At 51.7% G+C, this 23,232-nt stretch overlaps 1 protein-coding gene across 1 annotated transcript in view; it reads right to left on the minus strand.

Annotated features, from left to right (window-relative positions):
* ccdc88c (coiled-coil domain containing 88C) overlaps positions 1-23,232 on the minus strand; it is a 236,155-nt gene that overhangs the window by 52,425 nt on the left and 160,498 nt on the right. The window contains exons 16-20 of the mRNA XM_041214940.1: positions 20,493-20,634; positions 17,789-17,977; positions 16,019-16,180; positions 12,773-13,050; positions 6,182-6,325 (exon numbers count right to left, since the gene is read on the minus strand). Of these exons, the coding sequence (XP_041070874.1) occupies positions 6,182-6,325; positions 12,773-13,050; positions 16,019-16,180; positions 17,789-17,977; positions 20,493-20,634 (915 nt within the window). The remainder of the gene's footprint in view (positions 1-6,181; positions 6,326-12,772; positions 13,051-16,018; positions 16,181-17,788; positions 17,978-20,492; positions 20,635-23,232) is intronic.

The following is a 23,232-nucleotide window of genomic DNA, read 5'->3' on the forward strand; positions in this document are numbered from 1 at the left end:
GTGGGGATCGGGGTTGTTGTGGGGATCGGGGTTGTTGTGGGGATCGGGGTTGTTGTGGGGATCGGGGTTATTGTGGACACCGGGGTTGTTGTGGGGATCGGGGTTATTGTGGGGACCGGGGTTATTGTGGGGATCGGGGTTATTGTGGGGATCGGGGTTATTGTGGGGATCGGGGTTATTGTGGGGACTGGGGTTATTGTGGGGATCGGGGTTATTGTGGGGATCGGGGTTATTGTGGGGATCGGGGTTATTGTGGGGATCGGGGTTGTTGTGGACACCGGGGTTATTGTGGGGATCGGGGTTATTGTGGGGATCGGGGTTATTGTGGGGATCGGGGTTATTGTGGGGATCGGGGTTGTTGTGGACACCGGGGTTATTGTGGGGATCGGGGTTATTGTGGACACCGGGGTTATTGTGGGGACCGGGGTTATTGTGGGGACCGGGGTTATTGTGGGGATCGGGGTTATTGTGGGGATCGGGGTTATTGTGGGGATCGGGGTTATTGTGGACACCGGGGTTATTGTGGGGATCGGGGTTATTGTGGACACCGGGGTTATTGTGGGGACCGGGGTTATTGTGGGGATCGGGGTTATTGTGGGGATCGGGGTTATTGTGGGGATCGGGGTTATTGTGGGGATCGGGGTTATTGTGGGGATCGGGGTTATTGTTGGGATCGGGGTTATTGTGGGGATCGGGGTTATTGTGGGGATCGGGGTTATTGTGGGGACCGGGGTTATTGTGGGGATCGGGGTTATTGTGGGGATCGGGGTTATTGTGGGGATCGGGGTTATTGTGGGGACCGGGGTTATTGTGGGGATCGGGGTTATTGTGGGGATCGGGGTTATTGTGGGGATCGGGGTTATTGTGGGGACCGGGGTTATTGTGGGGACCGGCGTTGTTGTGGGGATCGGGGTTATTGTGGGGACCGGGGTTGTTGTGGGGATCGGGGTTATTGTGGGGATCGGGGTTATTGTGGGGATCGGGGTTATTGTGGACACCGGGGTTATTGTGGACACCGGGGTTATTGTGGGGATCGGGGTTATTGTGGGGATCGGGGTTGTTGTGGACACCGGGGTTATTGTGGGGATCGGGGTTATTGTGGGGATCGGGGTTATTGTGGGGATCGGGGTCGTTGTGGGGATCGGGGTCATTGTGGGGATCGGGGTTATTGTGGGGATCGGGGTTATTGTGGGGATCGGGGTTATTGTGGGGATCGGGGTTATTGTGGGGATCGGGGTTATTGTGGACACCGGGGTTGTTGTGGGGACCGGGGTTATTGTGGACACCGGGGTTGTTGTGGGGACCGGGGTTATTGTGGACACCGGGGTTATTGTGGGGACCGGGGTTATTGTGGGGACCGGGGTTATTGTGGGGATCGGGGTTATTGTGGACACCGGGGTTGTTGTGGGGATCGGGGTTATTGTGGGGATCGGGGTTATTGTGGGGACCGGGGTTATTGTGGGGACCGGGGTTATTGTGGGGACCGGGGTTATTGTGGGGATCGGGGTTGTTGTGGGGATCGGGGTTATTGTGGGGACCGGGGTTATTGTGGGGATCGGGGTTATTGTGGGGATCGGGGTTATTGTGGGGATCGGGGTTATTGTGGGGATCGGGGTTATTGTGGGGACCGGGTTATTGTGGGGATCGGGGTTATTGTGGGGACCGGGGTTGTTGTGGGGATCGGGGTTATTGTGGGGATCGGGGTTATTGTGGGGATCGGGGTTATTGTGGGGATCGGGGTTATTGTGGGGATCGGGGTTGTTGTGGACACCGGGGTTATTGTGGGGATCGGGGTTGTTGTGGGGATCGGGGTTGTTGTGGGGATCGGGGTTATTGTGGGGATCGGGGTTATTGTGGGGATCGGGGTTATTGTGGGGATCGGGGTTATTGTGGGGACCGGGGTTGTTGTGGGGATCGGGGTTGTTGTGGGGATCGGGGTTGTTGTGGGGATCGGGGTTGTTGTGGGGATCGGGGTTATTGTGGGGATCGGGGTTATTGTGGGGACCGGGGTTATTGTGGGGATCGGGGTTGTTGTGGGGATCGGGGTTATTGTGGGGACCGGGGTTATTGTGGGGATCGGGGTTGTTGTGGGGATCGGGGTTGTTGTGGGGATCGGGGTTGTTGTGGGGACCGGGGTTGTTGTGGGGACCGGGGTTGTTGTGGACACCGGGGTTATTGTGGGGATCGGGGTTATTGTGGGGATCGGGGTTGTTGTGGGGATCGGGGTTATTGTGGGGACCGGGGTTATTGTGGGGATCGGGGTTGTTGTGGGGATCGGGGTTGTTGTGGGGATCGGGGTTGTTGTGGGGATCGGGGTTATTGTGGACACCGGGGTTATTGTGGGGATCGGGGTTATTGTGGGGACCGGGGTTATTGTGGACACCGGGGTTATTGTGGACACCGGGGTTATTGTGGGGATCGGGGTTGTTGTGGGGACCGGGGTTATTGTGGGGATCGGGGTTGTTGTGGACACTGGGGTTATTGTGGGGATCGGGGTTATTGTGGACACCGGGGTTATTGTGGGGATCGGGGTTATTGTGGGGATCGGGGTTGTTGTGGGGACCGGGGTTGTTGTGGGGACCGGGGTTATTGTGGATACCGGGGTTATTGTGGACACCGGGGTTAGTGTGGGGACCGGGGTTGTTGTGGGGATCGGGGTTATTGTGGGGATCGGGGTTATTGTGGACACCGGGGTTATTGTGGGGATCGGGGTTGTTGTGGGGATCGGGGTTATTGTGGACACCGGGGTTATTGTGGGGATCGGGGTTGTTGTGGGGATCGGGGTTATTGTGGACACCGGGGTTATTGTGGGGATTGGGGTTATTGTGGACACCGGGGTTGTTGTGGGGATCGGGGTTATTGTGGGGATCGGGGTTGTTGTGGGGACCGGGGTTGTTGTGGGGACCGGGGTTGTTGTGGGGATCGGGGTTATTGTGGGGACCGGGGTTGTTGTGGGGATCGGGGTTATTGTGGGGATCGGGGTTATTGTGGGGATCGGGGTTATTGTGGGGATCGGGGTTATTGTGGGGATCGGGGTTGTTGTGGGGATCGGGGTTATTGTGGGGATCGGGGTTATTGTGGACACCGGGGTTATTGTGGGGATCGGGGTTATTGTGGGGATCGGGGTTATTGTGGGGACCGGGGTTGTTGTGGACACCGGGGTTATTGTGGGGATCGGGGTTATTGTGGGGATCGGGGTTATTGTGGACACCGGGGTTATTGTGGGGATCGGGGTTATTGTGGGGATCGGGGTTATTGTGGACACCGGGGTTATTGTGGGGATCGGGGTTGTTGTGGACACCGGGGTTGTTGTGGGGACCGGGGTTATTGTGGGGACCGGGGTTGTTGTGGGGATCGGCGTTATTGTGGGGACTGGGGTTATTGTGGGGACCGGGGTTATTGTGGGGATCGGGGTTATTGTGGGGATCGGGGTTATTGTGGGGATCGGGGTTATTGTGGGGATCGGGGTTATTGTGGGGATCGGGGTTGTTGTGGGGACCGGGGTCGTTGTGGACACCGGGGTTATTGTGGGGACCGGGGTTATTGTGGGGATCGGGGTTATTGTGGGGACCGGGGTTATTGTGGGGATCGGGGTTATTGTGGGGACTGGGGTTGTTGTGGGGATCGGGGTTGTTGTGGGGATCGGGGTTATTGTGGGGATCGGGGTTATTGTGGGGATCGGGGTTATTGTGGGGACCGGGGTTGTTGTGGGGATCGGGGTTATTGTGGGGACCGGGGTTATTGTGGGGATCGGGGTTATTGTGGGGACCGGGGTTATTGTGGGGATCGGGGTTATTGTGGGGACCGGGGTTGTTGTGGGGACTGGGGTTATTGTGGGGATCGGGGTTATTGTGGGGACTGGGGTTATTGTGGGGACCGGGGTTGTTGTGGGGACCGGCGTTATTGTGGGGACTGGGGTTATTGTGGGGACTGGGGTTATTGTGGGGATCGGGGTTATTGTGGGGACCGGGGTCGTTGTGGGGATCGGGGTTATTGTGGGGACCGGCGTTATTGTGGGGACTGGGGTTATTGTGGGGACTGGGGTTATTGTGGGGACCGGGGTTATTGTGGGGATCGGGGTTATTGTGGGGACCGGGGTTATTGTGGGGATCGGGGTTGTTGTGGGGATCGGGGTTGTTGTGGGGATCGGGGTTGTTGTGGGGACCGGGGTTATTGTGGGGACCGGGGTTATTGTGGGGACCGGGGTTATTGTGGGGACCGGGGTTATTGTGGACACCGGGGTTATTGTGGGGATCGGGGTTGTTGTGGGGACCGGGGTTGTTGTGGGGATCGGGGTTATTGTTGGGATCGGGGTTGTTGCCTGTACCTGTAACCACCCCTTTAATTTCCTAACACTCTCAACCAAGTTTATTTTGAATTCATTCACAGGTTGTGGGTGTCACATGGTAAGAGCAGCATTTATTGCCAATCCCTAAGTGCGCCTGGGAACAGCTGAGTGCACTGGCTGGGCCATTTCAGAGGGCAGGTAACAGTCAAGCACAATGCTGTGGGACTGGAGTCACAAACAGACCAGATCAGGTAAGAACAGCTGATTTCCTTCCCTAAAGGACATTTATGGACCGGATCGGTTTTTACAGCTTTCCAGTAGTTGCATAGTCACCTTGATGGAGACCAGCGTTTTAGTTTCAGATTTTAATTAAATGAATATAAATTTACCCAGTCATGATATGTCAACTAATTTCTCCAAATGATTAGTCCAGGTCTCTGGATCGCTACATTACTGGGTCAGACACAGGGGAAAAACACCACCTGGAATTTTTCTTTCACACCACTCACCATCCTGACTTGGAAATATATCCCTGTTCCTTCACTGTCCCTGGGTCAAAATCCTGGAACTCCCTCCCTAACAGCACTGTGGGTGTACCTACATCACATGGGCTGCAGCGGTTCAAGAAGGCAGCTCACCACCACCTTCTCAAGGGGCAATTAGGGATGGGCAATAAATGCTGGCCCAGCCAGAGACACCCACATCCTGTGAACGAATAAAAAAACTAACCCAATATGCTAACGTGATCCCCTGTAAATCACTTGATCTTCAGGACAAGAAATGGAGCCTTATTAACCCCAAAACATATCGGTCCAAAACATAAAACAACAAGTCTGAGCCAGGTACAGCAGCGTGGTGGTTATGTTTCCTGCACTAATAATCCAGGCATTTGGAATCAAATCTCCACTACATGTAGCCTGGCACTTTGAATTCAGTTTTCACAAATTCAGAAATATAAAGCTGGGGTCAGTCAATGTCAACATCCAGCAGTCCGATTGTCCTGAGAACCCATCTTGTTCACTCATGTCACCTGCCATCCTTACCCTGTCTGGATTCTCTATGTGAATACAGTTCCTACAGCAAAGATAACAGCTACACCAACTAGATATCTATTACCCCACCAGTCATTTCCATCCAAATTTAATTTTCTGGGCATTCCCAGTAAGGTTCCGGCTTAGGCATGATGGGCTGAATGGTCTCCTTCTATGCTGTCAGAGTCTACGATTCTAGATTGCCCCGCTCAGGGCCAGAATGCACAAAGGCTATTTGGGCGCGACAAGGCTTAACCATCTACCCACCGTACAAACCGGCTCCATCTCAGGCTGCACCCCACCCTGTAGTCAAACTGATTCTCCCAGTGCAGTACTGAGGGAGTGCTACACTGTCGGAGGCGCCATCTTTCAGATCAAATATTAAACCAAGGTCCTGTGTGCTCTCTCAGGAGGATGCAGAAGACCCATGGCACTATTCTGAAGGAGGGCAAGGGAGTTCTCCCTGGCGTCCTGGCCAATATTTATCACTTAGATAACATCTGGACGTGGCCACATTGCTGTTTGTGGGAGCGGTGTGAAAATTGTTTTCCATGTTTCCTTCATTATAAAAGTGACTGCATTTCGCAAGCACTTCATTGGCTTTGAAGCGTTTTGAAAGGTGATTTTAAGGTTGTGAAAGGCAAAATATTTATCGTACTTTTCATGAGAAGTCCTGGGGACACACTCCCCGATCCCTAAATGTAAACCGAAGGGGACTCAGGAATATTTGTTTGTTCCTCTAGTCCGCACTGTTGAATCCTGAGCTGCTGCATCCATTCATGCCCCACCCACTCATTGACCTTCCACATAGAAACCCCCCCACCCCACCACCTCGCGCTCAGCTGTTAACAGGATATCATACCTGTCCAGGTCAGTCTGCAGCTGTCTGTTCTCCTCTGCAATGGCCGCACTCCTCTTGGTCTCTTGCTGCAGATCCTCTTGCTGGGCTCTCAGTGTGGAGTCCATCTCCTCCATCTCCTTCTTCTGCTTCAGCAGACCTACGTACCTGTGGGTGCAGGCACAGAACAGGACAGGTACCTGGCTGCCTCCAATCACACACAAGGATACAGGAACGAACATAGCCAGGGACAAAGGAACAGGAGAAAGTCATTCAGCCCCAATCCTGCTCCAATGAAGGGGATGGGTAGGCATGTTAACCAGGGACCAGTGATCTTGCCAACAGCTCCGCATCACAACCGCCAGCAATCAATGACAGGATTGAAACAAATTCATTAAACTAGGCTCAAGGTAAAAACAGAAAGACAGCTGGCCTACTTGTGACCATTGAGGGTGTGATCAGATTGAGGGTGCTTCGAATGATAAACGTTGGCCGTTATTGCAAGGGGAATTGAGAATAAAAGTAGGGAGATGTTGCTATAGATGTACAGGGCCTTAGTTAGACCACATCTGGAGCACTGTGTACAGCTTTGGTCTCCTCACTAAAGGATAGAATTGGTTCAGAGGAGGCTCACTTGACTGATTCCCGGGATGAAGGGGGTTAGTGTATGAGGAAAGGTTGAGAAGGTTGGGTCCATACCCATATGGAGTTTAGAAGAATGAGAGGTGATCTTATTGAAACATGTAAGATCCTGAGGAGACTTGGCAGGGTGGATGCTGAAAGGATGGTTCCCCTTGTGGGTGGGACTAGAACGAGGGGATGCAGTCTAAAAATGAGGCACCTACCACTTAAGACGGAGATAGGAGGAGAATTTTATTTTTCTCAGAGGCCGTTGGTCTGTGGAATTCTCTTTCCCAGGGAGCAGTGGGGGCTAGATCGTTGAATATATTCAGTGCTGAGTTAGACAGATTCTTGACTGACAAGGAAGTCAAGGGCTATGGGGGGGTGGGGGCGGTGAGGGCCAGACAGGTGGGTGGAGATTGAGGCCAGAATCAAATCAGCCATGATCTTGTTGAATGGTGCAGTGGGCTTGAGGGGCTGAGTGGCCTACTCCTGCTCCTATTTCTTATGATTTCATAGGGTAGGTAGAAAATATTTCCTCTGGTGGTGGGTCAGGGTTGGGGGGGTTGGGGTTGGTGGGGTTTGGGGAAAAACCCAGAAGCGGGGCCAGGCCACTTCAGAGTGAGAACAGGAAACAATTCTTTGCACAATCTGGAACACTCCACCCCAAAAAGCTTGAGGCCCTATTTAAGTCTCCAATGTGAGATCACTGTGTACCCCAGCTCCCCCTGTGGTCAGGACAGTGATCAGCCTTCCTGTACTTTCTTTGTCCTTCCAAAACTCCTCTGCTCAATAAACCAGGAGTTTCCAATTGACAAACGTGGAAGATTCGATCCCTTGATGGGGAAACTTTGGATGTCAGTTGGGAAGGTTAGCAAAACTGAGCTTACTCCCCTTGGAAAAGCAGAGATCCCAAGTTGTCTTAATGGCCAAGGTAAAAAGAAATTAGGATGCAAAAACGCGGGGAGATCAGGTAGAATCTTTCACACCCATGACCATTGAGAGCTGTGGACTAGTGAAGGCCGTTGAGGCTCGAGGGTTAATGAGGCAGTTAGATATGTTCTCCTTTCCACCCCAAAGACCACCTACTCCCTCCTCACCCACCTTCAACCCTGCCTCAGCCAAGCTGTTGCCTAGACTTTCATCCCTGCCTTTCTTACCTTCATTTATTCTGATCCGTCCACCCTCCACCTTCCGCAGATATCTACTTACCCAAAACTTTTGCTGCCCCTACCCTATCTTGCACCAAATTTTGTTCACCCATCACCTCCTGCTGTGCCCCCCTACCCCCCAACCATGCCTCCAATTTAAAACTCCTATTGCTGTTCTTGAATCCATTATTGGCCTTTCCTCTGTGACCTCCTCCAGCCCCACGACCTTTTTCATGACCTGTGAACCTTCAACTCTGGTTTCCGGTGCATCCACAAATCCTTCACGCCATCTTTGCTGGCTCAGTCTTCATCGTTCAAGGGCGTAAACTCTAGAACCTACGAGGAGTCAAGGGTTATGGGGGGGCGTTTGGGGGGAAAGAGGTGCTGGAAGGAAAGGCTACAATCAGGTCGGCCATGATTTTACTGGATGGCAGAACAGGCTCGATGGGCTGAATGGCCTACTCCTACTCTTATTCTAATGAACTCCCTCCCTGAACCTCTCCACCCCTCTCTCTCTCTCCCTCCCTCCTCCTTTAAAATCCAACCTAAAACCCATCAACTGACCAAGCTTTTAGTCACTCCGTCTAATATTTCTTTCTCTTTGGTATGATTATGTCTGTTTGAGGTGCCTTGGTGCGTTTGTCTATTGTTAAAGTCGCTGTTTGTGGAAGGGAAAGGGAGTGGATGAGGGGGGTGGGTGGGGGGAGGTAGATACGTCAGAAAGGATCAGGCTTTGTTGGGTTCAGTAGCTGTTTCACAGTTCCTGAAACCAGCATTAAACAGCCAATAGAAGCAGAAAGCTGATGATGGTCCAGTCTCACTTCACTTCTGTTGAAGGGTCATGAGGACTCGAAACGTCAACTCTTTTCTTCTCCGCCGATGCTGCCAGACCTGCTGAGTTTTTCCAGGTATTTCTGTTTTTGTTTTTGTTTTGTGACGATAGTTTCATGGTCACCGTTACTGAAACTAGCTTTATGTTCCCGATTTATCAATTGAATTTAATTTTGCTACAGTGCGATTTGGACCCAAGTCCCCAGAGCATTGGCCTGGGACATTTGGATTACCAGTCCAGTGACACCAGCAACCCCGCCCCAAAAGAGGAGAATAAATTTCTTAGATCCCAGGTCACTGACCGCGGACTCATCACATGGGGCTTAATGCTGGGTCTTTCCTTGCTCTGCTGTGAAGATTTTGTATTCTTGCATCCCTTCCCTGGCCCTAAAGCCGACTTGCCTCAAACAATCTCTTAAAGGAGAGGGGCAGGGGTTAAATGAGTCCAGAGCCAAACTTGCGCAGGTACAGCCCTGGGATAACTGGCAAACAGCAACGAGGCAGCAACTCCCAGGGCGGAGTTTTAGGGCCCCCTCCTGCAAGTGGGGTCTTCCGGTCCTGCCGAAGGCAATGGGCGTCTGATTGGCTCCCACCAACCCTCCACCCCCCCCACCCCAGGGTTGTAAAGTACCGCCCTAATGGTTTGTTATGACCCAGTGGGTAATCTTCTCTTGCCTCTGAGTCAGAAGGCTGCAGGATTCAAGAGCCCTGAATACAAAATCAAGGCTGACACGCCAGCGCAGTACTGAGCGAGTGCTGCACTGTCGGGGGAGGCGTTAAGCCGAGCTCCCGTCTACCCTCTCAGGCGGACGGACGGACATAAATGATCCCATGGCCACTGTCTCGAAGAAGAGTTTTTCCCCGTGTTCTGGGAAAACGTTTATCCCTCGATCCACGTCACTCGTTGGCAGACGCTCCGGGCCATTAACACATCGCTGACTGTGGGAGCTTGATGTGGGAAAGTTGGTTACCCTGGTTCTCACGTTGCAACAGTGGTTACACCTCATTGGCTCCGAAGCACTTTGGGAGATCCTGAGGTTGTGGAGGATGCTGTGGAAGTGCAAAGTTCCTTTTAAATCACAGACGTGATCTGCAAAGAGTCAAACTCCTAAATGGAGAATTTTCACTCAGCTGCTGCCAGACAGGTTCCATAACAGGCAGGGATCCACCAGAACACTTCTCCAAACAGAGAAGGCGAGTTGACGCAGAGCGAATGGGATCTGCAGCCATGAGGCAGTGATGGTGGGTCTACTGTTTCTGGCAAACTCAAGGAGGATTGGAGAAGGAGCAGGTTTCCTCTGATACACCCACGGGGAAGTAGCAGATCCACACTGCTGAGTAAAACTGACAGCGTCCATGCACCCAACTGAGGCTTGACATTCATCCTGGGCATTTGGGGAAGGGAATTATCAGATCAACACTAAAGTCAGGAGTTTTATTTCACGTCAAGCCAACAGACCAGGCAGATGGTGACACAGGCAGAGAGGGAGACGGAGCCACAGGCACAGGCGGAGACGGAGCCACAGGCAGAGACGGAGACGGAGCCACAGGCAGAGAGGGAGACGGAGCCACAGGCAGAGAGGGAGACGGAGCCACAGGCAGAGAGGGAGACGGAGCCACAGGCAGAGAGGGAGACGGAGCCACAGGCAGAGAGGGAGACGGAGCCACAGGCAGAGACGGAGACGGAGACGGAGCCACAGGCAGAGACGGAGACGGAGCCACAGGCACTGGCAGAGACACTGGCAGAGACGGAGACGGAGCCACAGGCAGAGAGGGAGACGGAGCCACAGGCAGAGAGGGAGATGGAGCCACAGGCAGAGAGGGAGACGGAGCCACAGGCAGAGAGGGAGACGGAGCCACAGGCACTGGCAGAGACACAGGCAGAGATGGAGACGGAGCCACAGGCAGAGAGGGAGACGGAGCCACAGGCAGAGAGGGAGACGGAGCCACAGGCACTGGCAGAGACACAGGCAGAGAGGGAGACGGAGCCACAGGCACTGGCAGAGACACAGGCAGAGACGAAGACGGAGCCACAGGCAGAGAGGGAGACGGAGCCACAGGCACTGGCAGAGACACAGGCAGAGACGGAGACGGAGCCACAGGCAGAGACGGAGACGGAGCCACAGGCAGAGACGGAGACGGAGCCACAGGCAGAGAGGGAGACGGAGCCACAGGCACTGGCAGAGACACAGGCAGAGAGGGAGACGGAGCCACAGGCACTGGCAGAGACACAGGCAGAGAGGGAGACGGAGCCACAGGCACTGGCAGAGATGGAGAAGGAGCCACAGGCACTGGCAGAGACGGAGACAGAGCCACAGGCACAGACAGAGCCACAGACACTGGTGCTGGATCAGTTAATTTCAGTCACAGGAAGCTCCTGGAGGATTCAAAGGGTTCTTGCGCCATCTAGTGGTAAAACTGGAATAGTACGTGGCTGAAGGGTTTCTTCCTCCAATTGATACAGAGATAAGTTTTGCAACTTTGACTCCAAGGCAGAGTTATGACGTAATAGTGCTGACCTGTACAGATGATGCTGTTATAGCCCAAATCCTTGCTGGGAGCTCAGGGATGGTGAACTTACCTTGTGTTCATCAGCGGTTACCTAGCTGGCAAAAGGCCATAGCTAGATTTTTCCCAAATGCTCCTATATATCCCTCAGAGTCATGGCCAATGGATGCACAAACAGTAACAGGTAACTTACACTTATAAAGCATTTCTCAGGTGGAACGTTTCAGAGGGAGGAGGAGAAAGTTTGCAGAACAGGAAATGAGACATAAAAAAAATCCCTGGGCGCTATTTTGAAGGAGAGCAGGGGAGGTCTCCCTCCCAATACTTATCCCCAAACTCCCAATCAGCACATCACAAAAACAGGTCATCGGGTCATTATCGCATTGCTGTTTGTGGGATCTTGCTGTGCGCTAATTAGCATTACAAGTGACAGTTCAAATGACATCATTGGCTGTAAAGCGCTTTGGAGTTTCCGGCGGCTGTGAAAGGTGGGGAGTGGGTGGTGGGGGATGCTGGAGGGAGGATGAGAGTTCAGGCGCACTGTGAAAAGGTTAGAATATCCTCTCCAGAGGTATTAGAAAGTAGTGATAGAGACAGCTAAAGGAGGTGACACTGACAGAGCTGAGACTATTGGTGAAAGGCTGCAGGACGCATCAGAAAATGGGATAACCCTTTGGAGGTCGTAACGGTACAAGAGCCAGGAACAGGCATTGGCCATTCGGCCCATCAAGCCTACCCCGCCATTTCAATAATATCGTGACAAATCTGATCTTAGCCTCAACTCCACTTTCCAGCCTGTTCTCCAAAGTCCTTAAGGCTCCTCGATAGTTCAAAAATCGGTCTAACCCAGCCTTGAATATATTCAATGACCCAGCCCCCGCTGGGCAGGAGAGTTCCAAAGACTAACAACTTGCTGGGCAAAGAAATTCCTCCTCATCTCCATCTTAAATGAGAAACCCCTTATTTTGAAGCTGTGTTCCCTCGTTCTAGATGCCCCCACAAGGGGAAACATCCTCAAAGCAGTTACCCTGTCAACCCCCTCCCCCTCAGACTCCTACAAAGAGGAGATTGTGGCGCAGCGGTAATATCAGTGGACTAGTAATCCAGGGGACATGGGTTTAAATCCCGCCATGATAGCTAGTGGAATTTAAATGCAGTTCATTTAAAAAACCTGGCACTGAGAGCAAGGCATGACAACTACCATTGATTTAGGGAAGGGAATCTGCTGTCCTTACTTAGTCTGGCCTACATGTGACTCCAGACCCACAGCAAGTACGGCTGACTCTTAAAACTGCCCCTCTGAAATGGCCTCGCAAGCCACTCAGTTCAAGGGCACTTACCGACGGGCAACAAACGATGACCTTGTCCACATCCCGTGAAAGAGTAAAGGAAAAAAAATGTTAAAAATCACACATCTTCATTCTTCTAATGACTGTAAAAGCTCTGCATGGTCAAGCAGCCAGAGCCCTCACACACTGGGAGTGCTGGCGAGACAGTGAGTTACCTTTCCTCCAAGTTTTTTTGCTGGGACTCCAGGCTCCTGTACGCCGTCTTCAAGCCTGCCTGCTGGCCGATTAGCGTCTCGCACTCGGCAGACTGGCGCTCGTTCAGCGCCATCAGCCGCTCGTGGTCCTGAAGCAGCGAGTCGTACGTGGCCTTCAGCTCCTCCTTCTGCCGGGTCAGGTTTTCGTTCTCGGTCTCCAGGTTAGACTGCAGGTTCTGCAGCAAAGCGTTCTGGCCCATCAGAGCCGCACCCTGGGAATTTAAGGTCGAATTCTCCACCTGCAACAGTGAAGCCCCCCCACCATCCATCACACCAAAAATTACACATCGAAACTGATCAGTTAGCAAAACAGGAAGATCTGCAGCTACTGCAGAGGTAACCATGTCACCCAGACAGTCCCTTTCGAACGCATTTCTCAAACGATGTTAAACCTGCCCAGCGGCTTGACTAGATATTACTTGGGAAGACCGTGAACAGTCAGAGGCGATATCAACCAAAGGGTACAATTCTCAATGGGATGTGGAGGGACCTGGGGTCACATGTGCATTAACCATTGAAGGTGGCAGGGCAGGTTGAGAAAGTAGGACATGTGGGAGCCTGGGCTTGATAAATATTGGCATAGAGCGCAATAGCAAGGAGATTGTGTGAACCTTGATAAAACACTGGTCCGGCCTCAACTGCAGCACCGTGTCCAGTGCTGGACACTGCACTTTAGGTTGGAGGTTAAGGGCAGGATTTCCCGGTTGGTGAGCTGGGGGGGGGCCCACTCGCCGATGCGTAAAATGACGGGCGGTGATGTCAGGGGGAACTCCCGATGTCACCGCGCCCCATTTCAATTTTCCGGTGGGCAGGGTGCTCAGCGAAATCAGCCAATTGAGGCCATTGACAGAGTCATTGAAGTAATTAATGGAACTGCCCGTCCAGCCTTAAGGTTGTCGGGCAGACTGGGAATCCTGGTGGGAATTAGAAAAAGAATCAAACCTCATCCACGGGCGGGATGAGGTTTCATGTAGGTTTTAAAAAAACTTAATTCAAGTTTTTAAAAATGTTATGGACATGTCCCAACTCATATGACATTGTCACATAAGGGGACATGTCAGGGAATTTTTTTAATCTATTTTTAATATTTTTTTTACTGCAGAGACGATCTCCCTGAGGCAGCACTTAGCCTCGTGTGCATGAGTGAAAGAGCGCACTCTCGGGTTTAGGGATTCCACCCACCCCACCACAGGGAGAGCATAGCGCTTCCTGGTGGACGTCACGCTGGGAGGGCCTTAGTTGGTCCGCCCACGTAAAATGGTGGTGTGCCCGGTCCTAAACATCTACCCCCCCACCCCCGCCCCCCCCCCACCACCACCACACCCCCACCGATGAGGGGAAAATCCTGCCCTGAGGCTTTAGACAGGGCACAGGACAGGTCTATGAGAATGGTTCCAGGGATGGGGAACTTCAGTACAGATCGGAGAACCTGGGACTGTTCCCCCCTTGAGAGGGTTGAGGGGAGATTTGATAGAGGTGTTCAAAATCATGAGGGGTCTGGACTGAGTAGAGAGGGAGAAACCGTTCCCACTGGCGGAAGGATCGAGAACCAAAGGGCTCAGGTTTAAGGTGACTGGCAAAAGAATCAAAAGCAACATGAGGAAAACCTTTACAGGCAGTGAATGGTTAGGATCTGGAATGCACTGCTTGAGAGTGTGGTGGGGATTCAATCGTGCCTTTAAAAAGAGAATTGGTTAATTACCTGATTGTACGGGGAAAGGGTGGGGAGTGGGATTAGCTTGAGATGCTCTTGTGGAAAACTGGCGTGGACACAATGGGCTGAATGGCCTCATTCTGTGATGTAACCATTCTATGATCCTATGTTCTGGTCTCCGTGCAATAAAAAACGAGTTCGAGGAGAATATGCAGAAAGGATGTACCAGAACTGAGAATTTATACCTGTCAGGGAAGACTGAAGAGACTGGGGCTCTTTTCTCCAGAAAACAGTCTGAGGGGTGACCTGATTGAGGTCTTTAAAATTATGGAAGGGTTTGATCGAGTAGTTGTACAGAAGATGTTCCCACATGTGGCAGTGTCTAAAACTAGGAGTCATAAATGTAAGACAGTCACTAATAACTGGCCCAGGTCCTCACATGAAGTGAACTGAACACAGCCCCATCTTCAAATTGGGCAGAACTAACATGATTTAGTTCACATTTAGTTCAAGCACAACGAACCATTCCCACCACCTCAGCTGCACCCTCACTCTCTAGCCCCTCACAGTAGCTAAAAATGTCCTAAGAGAAAGGCCCGTCGGGGAGGGGAGAGGGGAAAGGGGGCTGAGGGGGTGGGGAGGGGGGCGGTTTGGGGGAAGAGGGGAGGCAGAGGAAAAGTCGGGGGGGGGTGTGGAGGTAGTGAAGGGGAGGTGAGGGGGAAAGTAAGGACGGGTGAGGGGGTGGGGGAAGGAATGTGGGAGGAGTGTAGGGAAGGAGAAGGTGGGAAAGGGAGAGCAGTAGAGGGGGGAGAAGGGTGGAGGGGGCGGAGAGGGGTGACGGGGGGGAGAAGGGTGGAGGGGGGAGGGTGTGGAGGGGGCAGAGAGGGGTGGAGGGGGAGAGGGGTGAAGAGGGGTGAAGGGGAGGAGAGGGGTGGAGGGGGGGAGAGGGGTGGAGGGGGGAAGAGGGGTGAAGGGGAGGAGAGGGGTGGAGGGGGGAAGAGGGGTGGAGGGGGGGAGGGGAGGAGAGGGGTGGAGGGGGGAAGAGGGGTGGAGGGGGGAAGAGGGGTGGAGGGGGGAAGAGGGGTGAAGGGGAGGAGAGGGGTGGAGGGGGGAAGAGGGGTGAAGGGGAGGAGAGGGGTGGAGGGGGGAAGAGGGGTGAAGGGGAGGAGAGGGGTGGAGGGGGGAAGAGGGGTGGAGGGGGGAAGAGGGGTGAAGGGGAGGAGAGGGGTGGAGGGGGGAAGAGGGGTGGAGGGGGGAAGAGGGGTGAAGGGGAGGAGAGGGGTGGAGGGGGGAAGAGGGGTGGAGGGGGGAAGAGGGGTGAAGGGGAGGAGAGGGGTGGAGGGGGGAAGAGGGGTGGAGGGGGGAAGAGGGGTGAAGGGGAGGAGAGGGGTGGAGGGGGGAAGAGGGGTGAAGGGGAGGAGAGGGGTGGAGGGGGGAAGAGGGGTGGAGGGGGGAAGAGGGGTGGAGGGGGGAAGAGGGGTGGAGGGGGGGGAGGGAGAATCAAGGACAAGTGAGAAGGTGTTGGGGGAAACAGGTAACAAGGAAGTATTTACCTGAAGCTTGGCATTCTGTATCTGAAGGGTGGTGCTCTGTTCCTGTAGAGATGCAGTCTGCCGCTGCAGGGTGACTATCTGGGAGTTGACTGCACTGTTCTGTGCCTCCAGCTGCTTCAGCTGGCCCTTCAGCAGCTCTTTTTCCGCCTGCAATGCTGCGTTCTACCAATAAAACAAATGGCAAGTTAGAATTGGCTTCAGTTAGAGAGCAAGAAACAAACATGGTCAATTGGTTTATATTAAAGGCCACTCCCGAGTCGGGACAGCAGAGTGGAGAAAATTCCCGACTTCGCAAACCGAGCTCGGGAAAAATTCTACCCCCACCCCCCCCCCGCCCCCCCCCCCCACCACCCCACCCCCCCCGAGCCCCCCCACACCCCCTCCCATATGTGCTAATTTTCATCTCGGGGGGTGGGGGCTGGTGGAGGGGTGTGGTCAACGGGAGGTCTGACCCGCCACCCCTGGAAACAAGTATGGAGGCAGCCACAGGAGCTGCCGAGCGCAGGGGTGAGCTGTCTCGAAGGCTGGCCTCAGTGCTCTGGGCCTCTTGCCATCATTCCTCACACCCACTACACACTCCCCATCCCCCATCCATTCCAATTCTTGCCCCCACCCAAACCCCCAATGCCTCTCATACACCCTATGCCAATCCATGCCCCTTTACCTACCCCCATGGCTCTTTATAGCCCCTGTGCCAACACTACCAACTCATGTCAACCAAAGTCCCACCCACTACCCTTTGCTCTTACACTGTCATGCCAACTCATCCAGTATCCACCATGGGCAGATCTCAGGACCCATGCTCAGATTAAATTAAGTTCTAAGTGTCTACTAATGACTTCGCTATCTTTAAAAAACACACTCTCATTGATTAAAAAAAAACCATTCAATACATTGACATTCCTTCAACTACTTAATCCCTTATAAAAGCAAACATTTCATTCAAGTACTTAATTACTTATAAAAACAAGCATTTGTATTCATTGCCCCACATCAAAGACTTCATAACCACCTGGAGCTGTCAATGAAACTGTGAACTGATATTACTGTGATAATGATAGGTTGGGAAATCAATCATGCAGCACACATTCTCTAATGATAGCCCTCAGGGTAATGCCAATAGATTGAAATAACAAGCACTGATTTAAAAAAAAAATCGCAGGTCATTTAAATGCCTTTAGAGTTCCAGTGAGCTTATCCAGTTTTGACACACATTTATGTCTACTTTTAAAAATCCCAAAGGGCACCTGACCCCTCCCAAAGGGGTCCCTGGACCTATCCAAAGGGCATCCTGCTACCCCAAAGAGCCCCAGTAAATTTAGACCCGCTCCTGAAAATTGTAAATCCCACAAGTCGTGTATCAGAAACCTGGATAACGAAAATCGCATCTGACTGAGGGCAGCTGCGCTTTTATACGTGCAGCTGCCTCCGTGAGCCGAGGATGTATAAACTCCTCTGTTGGCCCCACTGGGAAAAAACGGTGGGCGCCGAGACTGGGGACGGGACTTCCGGAGTCGGGGCTTTGTTGCCATTTTGACTAAGCCAGGGACCCTCCTCGTCCCCGTGAAAATCCGAGTCAAAGTGTCAGAGTGAAGAGAGAAGATGCTTCCAAAAAACCTTCAGACCCAAAGCACAATCGAACACTTTGGTTCAATATGCGGCCGGGTTTCCTATGTTACAACAGCGACCACGCCGCAAATGTACTCCCATTGGCTGCGAAGCACTCCGAGGTGCTTTGGTGTTCATGAAAGGCGCTACATAAACACTCACGTTCCGCTCCACCTCGATGATGTTGTCCTTCACTTTCAGTAGCTCCAAGGTGGTCTGCCTGTTTACCTTCTCCCACTTTTCTTTCTCTGTGCTCTGAGACCGGGAATTCTGGAGGCGGTTTGGGAGGGAATTGGTCGCCAGCCTTTCTTCATCCTGACGCTGCAGTGTAGCTTCCAGATTCCACTTCACCTGGAAAACGGAGGAGGAGAATTAATTGTAGGGGGGGGGAGGGGGGGGGGGGGGTCGAAGGAAGGTTGGAGGTTGGCGCTCGAAACCAGTCGAGGAAACAGCGACAGCGAAAGCAGCAGCATGAAGCCAACCCGCGACAGAGCTGAACGTAGTTCAGAGGCTCAGAGCTTAGTGTCTGCAATTCCTCTTATGACTTCCGCTGGGAATATTCCCCCTTGACCCCTAGTGTTCCATAGAGAATGTATGTCAGTATTTATACCCCTCACCCTCAACCTTCAATTTAATGAATCCAACCACATAACACATGATCCATGGACTTTAATACAAAACGGACAGTAAGGAGACCTGCATTTTGCAGCACATTGTAATTACTTGTGTACTGAAATGTTTATTAATTGTGCCATATTATTTTATACTTTATTTTTGTTTTAACGATTGTTACAAATTATGATTGTTTGTTTTATTTGTATCCTCACCACAATTCGACAGCTACCGCTCAATAAACCAATTATCTCTCTCCTCCTCCTTCAGGTACCATGTCCCTGAGAGGGCCTTGTGACCATAGGCTTCCATCGGATTGGTCTATGGTTACTCATGGTAAAGTACTGCAGTGGTTTGCCGTTGCCTTCTGCAGTATGGTTGATCAGGATACTCTCCCCCTCTCTGCCACCTGCTATCGGGCCTATTGGAAGGATTTACAGGCTGATAATCAACCTGTTTGGCCACGTTATGAACACACCTTCCATGGCCACCAAGTCCTGGCGTGGGACTTGAATCCGGAACTTCTGGTCCAGTAGCAGAGAGGCTACCCACTGCGCCACATGACCTCCAATGATCTATCAATTAAGTACCTCAGACATGTTGGAAATCTTCTAATTTTGCCCAAAGTCTGTCATCTTGTATACTTGTCTCCTCTCATTCTCCAATTGCAACAACAACTTGCATTTATATAATGCCTTTAATGCAGCAAAATGCCCCAAGGCATTTCACAAGAGTGATGGTTGGACAAAAATCACCAAAGGAGGAGATATTAGGATGGTTGACTTGAAGTTTAGTCAAAGAGGTGGCCATTATTGTACACCTTAAAGGAGGGGAGAGAGAGAGATGGAGAGAGAGAGAGAGAGAGAGATGGAGAGAGAGAGAGAGAGATGGAGAGCTTTAGTGAACCAATTGGGTTTTTAAATGACCATCTGAGAGTTTTGTGGCCAGTTTCTAACAGCACTGTGGGTGTACATACACCACATGGACTGCAGCGGTTCAAGGAGGCAGCTCACCACCACCTTCTCAAGGGGCAATTAGGGATGGGCAATAAATTCTGGCCCGGCCAGCGACACCCACATCCCGTGAACAAATAAAGAAAATGTTTTACTGATTATTTCCAGCCATTAAAAACCGATTTCAAACTCTCAATCTTCAATGAGCTAATGTTCTCAGGATAATTAGTCCAATATCATAACCATTTCATTAGCATTCACACCCTGTCTTTGCTTAGTTCCTAGGGCACCCAGGTCCAGACCACAATCCAGCAATCTCACTCAAGGAGCACAAGGATAGAAGTGTCACATGTGCAGTATGGGCAGGGACACACTGTTGAGGCAGAATTATACAGCAATTGCCAGATGATAAAGGACCAGAGTCCATCTAGTTCGCCTTCTACCATCATGGTAGTCATATGATACAGCGATAATGGAGCTGTTGACTAATCCTAGCAATCGATCTCTATCAATGAGTCAGTAAGAGACCCAGACATGAGGCAAAGAAAGTTCCCCATCACGGACTGGGAGCTTTGGAAAACATAGGTCCAAAGTCAGCTGTTCCTCCCAAGCCTGTTACACTCACCACACGTCATAATTCAAATGACTTGTAACCCAAGACGTTACCCTTCTGAAAGAAAATCTATCCAATTCGCATTTGAATGAATCAACACCAACTTCTCCCACTGTCTGCTTAGGGAACCTATTCTACAGATTGACCACTGGCTTCCACCAGAGCAGCCACTGTCTTCCCCCCCAGCACGGCCACTGGCTTCCCCCAGTGCGGCCACTGGAATCTCCCAGCGTGGCCACTGGATTCCCCCAATGCTGCCACTGGCTTCCCCCAGCATGGCCACTGGCTTCCCCCAGCGCGGCCACTGGCTTCCCCCAGCGCGGCCACCGGCTTCCCCCAGCGCGGCCACCGGCTTCCCCCAGCGCGGCCACCGGCTTCCCCCAGCGCGGCCACCGGCTTCCCCCAGCGCGGCCACCGGCTTCCCCCAGAGCGGCCACCGGCTTCCCCCAGCGCGGCCACTGGCTTCCCCCAGCGCGGCCACTGGCTCCCCCCAGAGCGGCCACTGGCTTTCCCCAGAGCGGCCACTGACTTCCCCCAGCGCGGCCACTGGCTTCCCCCCAGAGCGGCCACTGGCTTCCCCCAGCGCGGCCACTGGCTTCCCCCAGCGCGGCCACTGGCTTCCCCCAGCGCGGCCACTGGCTTCCCCCAGCGCGGCCACTGGATTTCATGGATTGACTCTGCCTCGTACCGTGCTCAGCTCGGTGCGCAGTTGCTGGTTTAGGTTGCTAGACTCTACCAGTCGAGATTCCAGTGCCTGAATCTTCTCCTCTTTAATCTCTAGTGTTTTTTTCAGTGTAGATTCGATCTTGGTCTCCAGGATCTTGTATTTGCTGAAAAGAACATAACAACAGTGTTTTTTTTAATGTAATTCATAGCCCAAAAATTCTTTAAGTTTAGAAACAGCAAGCAGGAGAGAGAGCAATTTTCTTTCCCCCATTCCCAGGAACCCGTTCTCGCTGTTCACCTCCCCCAACCCCACCCCCACAGCCACTTCTCAACTCATGGCGCAACAGGACAAACTCCCAGCGGTAGCTGGGCCAGTAAATCTCTAAAAAGGAGCTGGATTACGATCAAGATGAAACAGATTACAGGGGTGGGAAAATGTGAGTTGATGCATTTTGACAGGAAGAATAGAGGAGCTGAATATTATTTAAATATAAAAAGACTACAGAAAGCTACAGCCCAGAGGGATTTGGGGGTCCTCGTGCATGAATCCCAAAAAGCTAGGAGAGGTTGAGTAGGTTGGGCCTGTATTCATTGGAGTTTAGTAGAATGAGAGGCAACCTTATTGAAACATATAAGATTCTTAGGGGGCTTGACAGGGTAGATGCTGAGAGGTTGTTTCCCCTTGTGGGAGAGTCTAGGACAAGAGGGCATAACCTCTGAGTGAGGGGTCGCCCATTTAAGAAAGAGATGAGGAGGAATTTAACACTCCACCCTGCTCTCTTGCCCACATGTCTGTTCTTGGCTTACTGCATTGTTCCAGTGAAGCCCAACGCAAACTGGAGGAACAGCACCTCATCTTCCGACTAGGCACTTTACAGCCTTCCGGACTGAATATTGAATTCAACAACTTTAGGTCTTGAGCTCCCTCCCCCATCCCCACCTCCTTTCTGTTTCTTCCCCCTTCCCTTTGTTTTTTCCAATAATTTATATAGATTTTTCTTTTCCCACCTATTTCCATTATTTTTAAATATTATAAAATCTTTTATGCTCTCCCCACCCCCACTAGAGCTATATCTTGAGTGCCCTACCATCCATTCTTAATTAGCACATTCGTTTAGATAATATCACCAACTTTAACACCCATGTGTTTTTTTGTTCTGTTGTTGGTGACATCTTTTGATGATCTGCTTCTATCACTGCTTGTTTGTCCCTACAACCACACCAACCCCCTCCACTTCTCTCCCCCCCCCCCCCCCCCCCCCCCCCCCCCCCCCCCCCCCCCCCCCCCCCCCCCCCACCCTCACCCACCCAAACACACCTTAAACCAGCTTATATTTCAACTCTTTCTTGGACTCGAACTCAAGTTCTGTCGAAGGGTCATGAGGACTCGAAACGTCAACTCTTTTCTTCTCCGCTGATGCTGCCAGACCTGCTGAGTTTTTCCAGGTAATTCTGTTTTTGTTTTGGATTTCCAGCATCCGCAGTTTTTTTGTTTTTATATGAGGAGGAATTTCTTCTCTCGGAGGGTAGTGAATCTGAGGAATTCTTTACCACAGAGGGCTGTAGAGGCTGGGTCATTAAGTATATTCAAGGCTGAGATAGGCAGATTTTTAATCAGTAAGAGAATCAAGGGTTATGGGGAAAAGGCAGGAAAGTGGAGTTGAGGATTATCAGATCAGCCATGATCTCATTGAATGGCGGAGCAGACTCGATGGGCCGAATGGCCTACTTCTGCTCCTACGTCTTATGGTCTTATGGGTGAAGACTGATTGGCAAATTCTTTACAGCGTCTGAGGTCCGCGTTTACTGAGGAAGGGTGAGGTTATCCACGGAATGAAAATAGAAAAAGCTGGAAAATCTCAGCGGGTCTGGCAGCATCTGGGGAGAGAGAAGCAGGGTTAACATTTCGAGTCCGTATGACTCTGAGTTTTTCCAGCATTTTCTGTTTTTGTTTCAGATTTCCAGCATCTGCGGTATTTTGCTTTTATTTTAGGTCATCCATGGAGTTTATCGCACGGAATGTTGGGGAACTATGGACTGAAGAGAAGAAGATAAATTTTGGAGCACAGTTAAGAAAATAAACCATGAAAAGCTAGAGTTCAGGTACGAAGGAACATCCAACAAATGGAATGTTGACCTTTACCTGGCTGGAATACAAAGGGTGCCACAATTGTATGTATAGTGCCTTTGCCAGACTCCACCTAAAGTATCATGATCAGTTCTGGGCTCCACACCTCAGGAAGGATACACTGGTCATGGAGGGAATGCAACACCTGTTCACCAGAGTAATATCAAGGCCTAAAAGGTCATATCTTGCAATCAGGTTGCATAAACCTGGCCTCTATTCCCTTAGTTCAGGAGACCGAGGTATTTACGAACGTTAAAAAGGATTTGATGGGGTGGATATGGAGAAATTGCAACCTCTGGTAGAACAAGGGGGCATAATCTCAGAGCAAGGCTATTCAGATTAGAAATCAGGAAGAACATTTTCACTCAAAGGTAGAAAATTTGATGCTGGGAGCTTCTAGGAGTGAGAGAGAGATTTTTGTGGGTAAGGAGGGGTTAATGTATATGGACTAAGGGTGCAAAAGTAAGAGTTGAAGTACAGCTCAGTTGTGATTTAACTGAATGGCAGAACAGGCTTGAGGGGCTGAATGCTCTTCCCGGGGGCAACAGACCAGGGTTGAATAATGATAAAGAAAGAACGTTCAACATGTTACTCAGCTCCCCTCAGGGATCAGCAAGTATTTATGCAAAACCTT

Source organism: Carcharodon carcharias, chromosome 20 (assembly GCF_017639515.1).
Source record: "Carcharodon carcharias isolate sCarCar2 chromosome 20, sCarCar2.pri, whole genome shotgun sequence".
NCBI lineage: Eukaryota > Metazoa > Chordata > Chondrichthyes > Lamniformes > Lamnidae > Carcharodon > Carcharodon carcharias.